Source organism: Colobus angolensis, unplaced genomic scaffold (assembly GCF_000951035.1).
Source record: "Colobus angolensis palliatus isolate OR3802 unplaced genomic scaffold, Cang.pa_1.0 Scaffold61, whole genome shotgun sequence".
In the NCBI taxonomy this organism is placed as follows: Eukaryota; Metazoa; Chordata; class Mammalia; order Primates; family Cercopithecidae; genus Colobus; species Colobus angolensis.
In genome coordinates this window covers 3,383,907-3,393,725 of record NW_012119710.1, presented here as the reverse complement: position 1 = coordinate 3,393,725, position 9,819 = coordinate 3,383,907, and the positions used below count along the sequence as shown (strand labels likewise).

General features: G+C 53.1%; 1 protein-coding gene across 1 annotated transcript in view; it reads right to left on the bottom strand.

Moving 5' to 3' along the window:
• Positions 1 to 2,893: 2,893 nt before the first annotated feature.
• Positions 2,894 to 9,819, bottom strand: part of CREB3L1 (cAMP responsive element binding protein 3-like 1) — a 44,426-nt gene continuing 37,500 nt past the window's right edge. The window contains exons 9-12 of the mRNA XM_011963303.1: positions 8,297 to 8,396; positions 7,198 to 7,324; positions 3,789 to 4,053; positions 2,894 to 3,609 (exon numbers count right to left, since the gene is read on the bottom strand). Coding sequence (XP_011818693.1) covers positions 3,573 to 3,609; positions 3,789 to 4,053; positions 7,198 to 7,324; positions 8,297 to 8,396 — 529 coding nt within the window. The 3' untranslated portion in view covers positions 2,894 to 3,572. The remainder of the gene's footprint in view (positions 3,610 to 3,788; positions 4,054 to 7,197; positions 7,325 to 8,296; positions 8,397 to 9,819) is intronic.

Here is a 9,819-nt window from a genome sequence, read left to right as displayed (position 1 = left end):
CAGGCTGGTCTCAAACTCCTGACCTCGGGGGATCTACCTGCCTCGGCCTCCCAAAGTTCTGGGATTACAGGCGTGAGCAATCCTCTCGCCTTGGCCTCCCAAAGCGCTGGGATTACAGGCATGAGCCACTATGTCTGGCCATTTCCTGCCAATGTCTAACACTCTTTCCTGTCCCCTCCTCCAGAAAGCCTTGCTGCCCTGGTCTGGGTGAGGTACTGTCCTCTGTGCCTTCCTAGCCCCCCTTGTGTGGCCCTCTGTAGCACATGGTATCAATAACTGCCTCTTTTCTTTTCTTCTTTTTTTTTCAGACAGAGACTTGCTCTGTCGCCCAGGCCGGAGTGCAGTGGCACAATCTTGGCTCACTGCAACCTCCACCTCCCGGGTTCAAGCAATTTTCCCTGCCTCAGGAGTAGCTGGGATTACAGGCATCCACCACCACGCCCAGCTAATTTTTGTATTTCAGTGGAGACAGGGTTTTGCCATGTTGGCCAGGCTAGAACTCATGACCTCAGGTGATCCACCCACCTCGGTCTCCCAGGGTGCTTGGGATTACAGGCGTGAGCCACCGCACCTGACCCCGACATTGCCTCTTAATGCACAGCTGGTGCTTCTCGGAGCTCACTAGTTCTAGGCCCTGTTCTGAGCACTGTAGATGACTTACCTCCTTGAGTCCCCAATACAGGCTCGTTTTACAAATGGAGAAATGGGGGCTCAGAGAGATTCCAGTTACAGAGCGTCTTACTTATGTCCTGTGTTGCGTAGTAAATCACGACCACCTGGCAGCTTCAGACAACACACATTGCCTATCTCTGTGTCCGTGGCTCAATGTCCAGGTATGGCTTAACAGGGTCCTTCCCTCTGGGCGTCACCACGCTGCAGCCAGGTATTGTCTAGGCCGTGTTTGCATCTGGAGCTTGGGGTCATCTTCCAAGCGTTTTCAGGTTGTTGGCAGAATTTGGGTCCTTGCTGCTATGGCACTAGGGCCCTCGGCTCCTAGAAACCGCCCCTCCCCTCACAGCATGGCTTTCTGCCCCATGGCCAGCAGGAGGTGCTCTCTCTATTCAGGAAGGCCCAGTCCCTTCCTTCATGGCTTTCACCTGATTAAGCCAGGCCCACCCAGGATTATCTACCTTTTTAAAATTATTATTGTTTTTTGAGACAGAGTTTTGCTCTGTAACCCAGGTTGGAGTGCAGTGGTGTGATCTCGGCTCACTGCAACCTCCACCTCCCAGGTTCAAGCAAGTCTCCAACCTCAGCCTCTCGAATAGCTGGGATTATAGGTGTGTACCACCGTGCCCGCCTAATTTTTGTATTTCTACAAAGAGACGGGGTTTCACCGTGTTGGCCAGGCTGGTCTGGAACTCCTGCCCTCAAGTGATCTGCCCACCTTGGCCTCCCAAAATTCTGGGATTACAGGCATGAACCACTGTGTGCTCGGCCTCATCTCCCTTTTTAATGAACTCACAATCATCTGACTTGGGATTTAATTACATCTGCAAAATCTCTTAACTTTTTCCATAAAAGGTCATCTAATTATGAGCGTGATGTCCTCTCATCTTCACAGGTCCCCTCCATGTTCTAGGGGAAGGAGTCAACAGGGCGTGTACACCAGTGGATGGGAATCTTGGAGGCTATATTAGAATTCTACCTGCCACACACAGCTAGCAAGTGGCAGCTCCAATACTCAAATGCAGCTCTTCTGACTTAGAAGTCTGTGGCTTCAATCCAGCTGAGGCAAAGGCTACACGAACTAAGAAACTAGCAGGTCTTAGGAGGACCAAACTGAGTATAGTATGTGAAGTGTCTAGCACAGTGCCTGGCCCACAGTGGGGCTCCATTCTTGCAGTGGCCATCCCCAAAGGCCAGGATGGTGGCTTCGATACTCTGTCTTGATCCTTGGAGCAGCCTTGGGGTGAGTGAATTGCAGCAGATTCTTTGGATGTTTGGTTTGAATTCTGCACCTGGCTAGAAGAGAAAGCCCAACAGAAATGCCTTCTTGGCCAGGTGCAGTGGCTGATGCCTGTAATCCCAGCACTCTGGGAGGCTGAGGTGGACAGATTGCTTAAGCCCAGGATTTTGAAAACACAGTGAGTTATGATTGCACCACTGGACTCCAACTTGGGCAACAGAGTGAGACCTTGTCATTCATTCATGTACACATACGTACATGCATACATGGGGTTCTCCTTAAATAGGCAGATAAAAAACATTTATCTCAGCTATCCTCCTAATCCTCAATTAAAAGCGTACACATATAAAAGCTATAAATAAAGCCCAGAGACAGAAGAGGAAATAACAAATCAGTCAACAGGCCGGGCGCAGTTGCTCATGCCTGTAATCCCAGTACTTTGGGAGGCCAAGGCAAGCGAATCACAAGTCAGGAGATCGAGACCATCCTGGCTAACACGGTGAAACCCTGTCTCTACTAAAAATACAAAAAATTAGCCGGGCGTGGTGGTGGGTGCCTGTAGTCCCAGCTACTCCAGCTACTCAGGAGACTGAGGCAGGAGAATGGGGTGAACCCGGGAGGTGGAGCTTGCAGTGAGCCGAGATAGTGCCACAGCATTCCAGCCTGGGTGACAGAGCGAGACTCCGTCTCACAAAAAAAAAAAAAAAAAAAAATCAGTCAACAAGATATTGGAAAATAAAAAGTGAACAGGCTGGGCATGGTGGCTCACCCCTGTAATCCCAGCACTTTGGGAGGCCATGGTGGGCAGAAGACCAGACTGGGCAACATAGTGAGACTCTACCTCTACAAAAAAAAAAAAAAAACCCTTCCGACACTCCTCCCACACGCCCTGCCAGAACATAAAATCAACTTACCTTTCTTACTCCCCTGCCCTTTGGTTCTACTTTCCCTCCCCTCCACTGAAGAAAGGCACAAAGTCAGGAGTTGATGCTGCATCTTTTTTTTTTTTTTTTAGTTTTGCTTTCTTAAAGCATGTGCTGAGCTGATGAAGAGAGCAGTTTGGCAATTAAAAAGGCCCAGCAACTTGGGCAGCAGCAGGGGGGTGCCAGGTGAGGGTCGGGGAGTCCCTCTTTCCTGGGCCAGGGAGCAGCAAAGCCCGCACTAACTTCATAAAATATAAAACAAGGGAGGGGTGAAGGGAAGAGGGAGATTTGTAAAATACAATATCTTAGGGGATTGGCAATAATAAAAAATAAGGTTCATTATTTACAAACAATTTCTGTTCTTGGTCTCTGTACAGTGGGGGTGGGGTGAGGGGTGTCAGTGAGTGGGGTGAGTTGGTGTGTCTGTTTGGGTGCAGGTGTGGGGACAGGGAGGCAGTGGTCGTGTTGGGCATATGAGAGAGGAGGCGGGGTACCCAGTGAGTGGTTTGTCTAAGAAGGACGGATGGATGGCGGTGGGAGGGAGAATGAGAACAGAGTGGTTGGCCCAAGGGAAGACTCTGAATGTCAGGGGCAAGGAAAGGCTGGGAAGTAGAGCCTTTTCTCCTGGAATGGGAAGCTCCAGGAGGCAGGGGCTCGAGGCGGATCCGGGTTAGTGAGCAAGAACTCCTCTTCTGGGTGCCGGAGGTGCGTCCTGTGTCCTGGGTCTTGGCATGCATGGCCTAAGAGAGTTTGATGGTGGTGTTGGGACCCAGATCCCTGGAGAGAGAAGAGACACCAGGGATGACTCTGTCCAGCAGGAAGCCTTTTACCCTCTGAAAGCTGGATCTAGACCCAGCAGGGATGGGGCCTTGGGAGGGTGTGGCCAATGTGGGGACCTAGGGTGGGCAGGAGGCAGGTGGACCCTGCCTCAGGAGGGAAAGGGGCCACCCACCCACCTGTCGTGGAACCACTCCTTGGAGTGGGAGAAGTCGGGGCTGGTGCCGTTTCCACCGTCTTTAGGCCAGGCCTCACTCAGGTACTTGGCGGTCTCGTGGGTGTTGTCCAGGTGGTCATGCTGCAGGTGGTCCTGGGGCCGCTGCTCTGCCGGCCCCCCGGGGTTGATTTCCCAGCCATCTGGGGGCTCCATGGGCAGCAGGGCGCTGCGGCCATCTTCCCATGAGCCTGCCCCGTCATCGTAGAATAGGAGGCTTCGGGAGGGCACTGGAGAGGGAGTGGAGGATGAGCGGCGTGCCCAAGACTCCCTCGACATCCTGGCTACATTTATGGCCTAGAGGTTAAGGACACAGGCCCTGGATCTGAGTCCCAGCTCTGACACTTCCCGGATGTGTGACCTCCGGTAAGTCACACGCTTTGCTTTAACCTTTCTGAGCCTCAGTGTGCTCATCTGTAAAAATAGGGATACTAGGGCCAACCTCATGTAAATGAGAGGTTTAAATGAGGTAATAGAGGGGAAGTGATTGAAACTGTGTTCAGGAAATACTCAGAAACGTCAGTTCTTCCTAAGCAGAGGGTACTGAGTTTGGGCATCTGGGAGCTGTGTTCTAACCTCCACCACTTACTTGCTCTACCTCTTTTTTTGTTGTTGTTTGAGACAGAGTCTTGCTCTGTCGCCCAGGCTGGAGTGCAGGGGCAGGATCTCGACTCCCTGCAGCCTCCACCTCCCGAGATCAAGTGACTCTCCTGCCTCAGCCTCCCGAGTAGCTGGGACTACAGGTGTGTGCCACCATATCTGGTTACTTTATGTATTTTTAGTAGAGATGGGGTTTCACCATGTTGGCCAGGCTGGTCTTGAACTCCTGGCCTCAAGTGATCCTCCCACCTTGACCTCCCAAAGTGCTGGGATTATCGGAATGAGCTACCACATCTGGCCAGTCCACCACTTACTTTCTGTGAGACCTTGAATAAGTCTCTTCCCCAGTCTAGATCCTAGTTTACCCTTCAGAGAAGGAAAACAAACATCTGCTGGGCGCCCACCATTTGTTGGGCATTATCCAAGGCCCATAGACCTAAGTAGAGTGGTTAAAATCTGAGAGAAACTCTAGAGAATGAGGTTTCTTTCCTTTCCTTTTCTTTTTTTTTTTTTTTTGAGACAGAGTCTCGCTCTGCCGCCCAGGCTGGAGTGAGTGCAGTGGCATGATCTCCGCTCACTGTAAGCTCCACCCCCCGGGTTCATGCCATTCTCCTGCCTCAGCCTCCCGAGTAGCTGGGACTACAGGCGCCCGCCACCACGCCTGGCTAATTTTTTTTGTATTTTTAGTAGAGAAGGGGTTTCACAGTGTTAGCCAGGATGGTCTTGATCTCCCGACCTCGTGATCCACCCGCCTCGGCCTCCCAAAGTGCTGGGATTACAGGCATGAGCCACCGTGCCCAGCCAGGAATGAAGTTTCTTTATCCCCGCTTTTCAGAGAAGGAAACTGAAGTTCTAGGCACTCAGGGAAATTGTCCTCCCTGAAAGGAGGATGCGAACCCAGGTCTGCCTGGCCCTGGGATCTGCCGCCCCTCCGGCTCTGCAGCCATGACCTCATAGTATGTGTGAACAGCAGTCCCTGGAACTGTGCAATGCGCCAGCTCTGCAAACCAGCCTGCTCCAAGGCTATCTGCCTGCTGGGATGTGTCCTCCTCTCCATCCAGCCCAGGTCCTGGGCCTAAAACCCACTGCCTTCTCTCCAAGGGGTTCATTCATTCCCCCCTCTCACTGTGGCTTTGTCCATCAACCCCAGCTCTCTTTTCACTCCTTTCCCTCCAGTGGCTTTTGTGGCCTTGGAAAAGCAGACACATGGCTCTCCAGACCTTGCATTGCTGCTGCCCACCCACCTTTAGTGACCACACTGTTCTCTCCTCCTCAGCCTGCACGTGTCCAGGGAGGAGCTTTCACTCTCCCTGTCTCTACTTCCTCTTTCCCTAACCGCCCCCCCACACCAGCTTCCTCCCCTCAAGGCCCTCAATGTCTAGCTCATCCTCCCTGCTATATCCCTCCTTCTTGAAACTCACTCCTTAATCTTCCCTCCTCTGACCTTCCATCTGTTTCCTCTTCCTCCTCCTGTTCTGTCCTGTCAGACACGTGGTAATTGGTAAGTGACTGACTGGTAAGTGATGAGGGACAGCCAGGAAGTTCCTCTGTGGGTCCACCTGAAGGATTCTCTCCCTCTGAAATCCACACTCTTCTTTGCTGGGCCCTACCCTGGTTCTCCTTTTGCCAGCTACTGTGATGTAGCTATTCTCTCCTCCGTGAGCTCAAAGAGACTGAGCGTGCTCATTTCATAAGCACAGACACTGTGCTGTTTCATGCACTGCCTCACAGCCATGGCTCAGTAAGCGCAAAATTGCCACTCCCATTTTCTAGATGAAGAAATGAAAGCTTAGGACAATTTCTTCATTTCTAGATGAAGAAATGAATTAAGACACATGCCTCAGGTTACACAGCAAGTGGCAGTGCCAGTTACAACGGACTTAACATCCACATGCTCCTAACCACTGTACTTTACTATCCCCCTTGGAAACGGTAGATACCTGAACCCACACCACCACTGCCCTTCCCCTGTCCACGGTAAACATTATCAATGGACCATGACACTCCTTCCTGTCGATTCTGAATGGTGCCTCAGAGTCCTTCTTTTTTTTGAGACGAGTCTCACTCTGTCATCCAGGCTAGAGTGCAGTGGCATGATCTTGGTTCACTGCAACTTCTGCCTCCCAGCTTCAAGCGATTCTCCTGTCTCACCCTTCTCAAGTAGCCGGGGCTACACGCACATGCCACCAGGTACAGATAATTTTTGTATTTTTAGTAGAGACGGGGTTTCACCATGTTGGCCAGGTTGGCCTCGAACTCCTGACCTCAGGTGATCCACCTCCCTCGGCCTCCCAAAGTGCTGGGATTACAGGCGTGAGCCACCGCGCCCGGCCCAGGGTCCTTCTTAACACAGTGTTTCAGGCAGCTACCACCACCTTATTGGAAATGGCCTTTGAACTGAAACTCACTTGCTGTCCCTATCATGAGGTACTGATGGTGCCTAGCGGACACCGCATAAGCACTAGCACCATAATGCATGGGGCACAGGGCTGGAACATTCCTGTTATCCCCTAAACTCACCTCCTGCAAGCCACTCCTGAAGCTCTCTGGGATAGGCTGGGCATTGGGAGCTCTGTATTTTAGTCCCAATTCTACCACAAACAAAAGCATAGACTCTCTTTGGGCCTCAGTTTCCCCGTCTGGAAAATGAGGCAGAATGAGATAATGCCGACCCCACACTTGGCTTCTCTCTTATGTCTGGCTTCTGCCTGGACACTGGGGCTGGGGCAGGGCAGCCCCAGCCCAGGGAGCTGGCATGACAGGTGGGCACTCACTCTGGCTGGCCGTGTAGATGCTGTCTGCGGCCATGGGGTCTTCCTTCACAGTCTGGGAGCCGGAGGAGAACTCGGGAAGGCAGGGCACGAGGGAGCCCAGCACCAGAACAAAGCACAAGGCTGCCACCTGGTAGCAAAGAGACACTGGCATCAGATCTGGGCAAGGAGGGGCCACGGCCCTGACCACCCCACTCCTCCTCTCCCAAACCAATAGGCACAAAAGTCTCAGCATTTTCCCAAAGAAGCAGCTCCTCCAGCTGACCACTTCCTCCCACACGTGGGGTCTCCCATCCTCTCTGGGGAAGGCAGGGGCCGCTCAGGCCATCCCAGCCCACTGTAGGGGGGTCGCCATAGGCAGTGCTAGAAGTAAGAGGGAAGTGGCCAATGTGGAGTCACCCTATGGGGTAGAGGAATCAGGAAAGGAAGGAATAGGTGCAGGTGGGGCTTGGGGCCAGGACGAGGGAGGGGGACACATCAGCATGTCACGTTCTCAGCAGGATTCTGGGGAGTCTGGCTAGCGGGAGGTGCTGAGAGCCAGGGAGCCCACAACCCCTGCCCATAGTCTGGCTCTGCCGCCTGACAGCTCGAGGGTCTTGGAGGGCCGGGGCCTGCTGAGCTAGGCAGCAAGAGGCTGGCCATTTCCAGAAGAAGAGGGAAGAGCGACTGGAAGAGGTCTGAAGCACACCCTTGGAGCCTTCCGGGTTTCCAGGGGTTTCCTCAGCCTTTTCACTGCCATCCGTTCCAGAAAGAACATGTCCGTACTTCCCTGAGTCTCCCCAAGCCCTTCCCTGCACAAAGCCTGTGGAAGCCACCTCCTCAAGGAACCTGCCCAGTTGTCCCCTAGCTGGGGCCACTGGAGTCACCTACACACCTACACTGTGTCAAGCAGTCGGGGACCGGTGTGAGGCAGAAGGCACCACGGGCTCGGAGAAGGAGGCTGGGGTCAGCTAGAGCCAGCCCACCAGGCGCCAGGATGGTGTACCGTGGTGATACTGCCCACGATGTTACAGATCCTCAAAGCTCTGCCCAACCCTGGAAAATGCCAGCCTTGGAAAGAACTCTTCTCCTGTGGGCCTGTGGTGGAGGGAGCCACACCTACCATGAGGCAGGTCCCAGTCTGGGTGGCGGCCATCTTGTAAGGTCTGGAGATCTTGTTGGTGACCAGAGTCTGGAGTTTCTGCAGCTGCTGGAGCAGGGTCCTGAGGAGGGCACAGCAGTCAGCTGGCAGGCTTTGACCCCGCAGGCATCTCTGCCTCCTGGAGCTCTCCTAGGGGGCTGGCTCCAGACGTGGCCTCCACGCCAGGTGCCCGTTTCAGCCAAGATAGGAAAGGTCACCTCCTGCGTGGCTCCTCTGCAGAGTGGCCTGGCACCTGGGGCCTGCCTCATGGTGACTGGCTGGGTCACCCTGTGGAAGCTTAGGCCTGCCCTGTGATGCTCCTGGCCAAGGGGGTTGGAGGAGGGAAGGCCTGCCCCCAGTTGCGCGGAGGCCAGCCTTCTTTTGCTTAACTGACACCTGCCACAGGTTCATTGACCTTCCCTCCCTGGCACCCCAAGGACCCTGAGCTGATAAGAAAGAGCTATTCGGCACAGTGCGTGGTATATAGTGAGTGTCTAGTAAATGGTAGCTATTGTTTTTGTTAGGTTTTTTGTTTTGTTTTGTTTTGAGACAGAGTCTCGCTCTGTCGCCCAGGCTGGAGTGCAGTGGTGCGATTGTGACTCACTGCAACCTCTGCCTCCCGGGTTCAAGTGATTCTCCTGCCTTAGCCTTCTGACTAGCTGGGACTACAGGCGTGCACCACCACGCCCAGCTAATTTTTGTATTTTTAGTAGAGACAGGGTTTCACCAGGCTGGTCTGGAACTCCTGACCTCAGCGATCCATCTGCTTCGGCCTCCCAAAGTGTTGGGATTACAGGTATGGGCCACCGTGCCCAGCCATTTTTGTTTTATTGCTGAGTTTTTGTTTTATTATCAAGGCATTTCGTTTATTTATAGATTTCCACGTCAGTCTGCTTTACTAACTGTGGCCTCCCTGAGGGTGAGGACTAGGTCCCACTCAGTGTGGAATCTTCTGGGTGCACACCGAACGCGTTCAGCCCAGGCTTGGTGGGAAAATGTTTCATCTCTCTCCACCCAACCGGGCACATAGGGGTTGCAGTTCCCACAATGTACGGCAGGTGGCAAAATAGCTCCAAGGGCCTGGACCTACTTTGGGCCAGAAAGGAACCCCAGCCAGAGACAGAGGGGTGGGGTGGGGGGTCAGGTGGGATTCTCCAGGCCAATCAGGGAACAGAGGAGTGGCTGGATCCCGCTGGAGAAGCTGAGGGAGAAGGAAGGAAAGAAGGAAAAAGTCTTGTGTTGAGCTCCTGCTGCATACCAAGGCTGTTGTCTAGGTTATTGTAATTAATCCCAGCAAATAATTATTAAAGACCTACCACAGGCTCATGGCTGGGTATTATCAGGAATTTGGAATGAAAATAATGGCGGGGTGTGGTGGCTCACGCCTGTAATTTCGGCACTTTGGGAGGCCGAGGCAGGAGGATTACATGAGGTCAAGAGTTCAAGACCAGCCTGGCCAACATAGCGAAACCCTGTCTCTACTAAAAATACAAAAATTAGCCGGG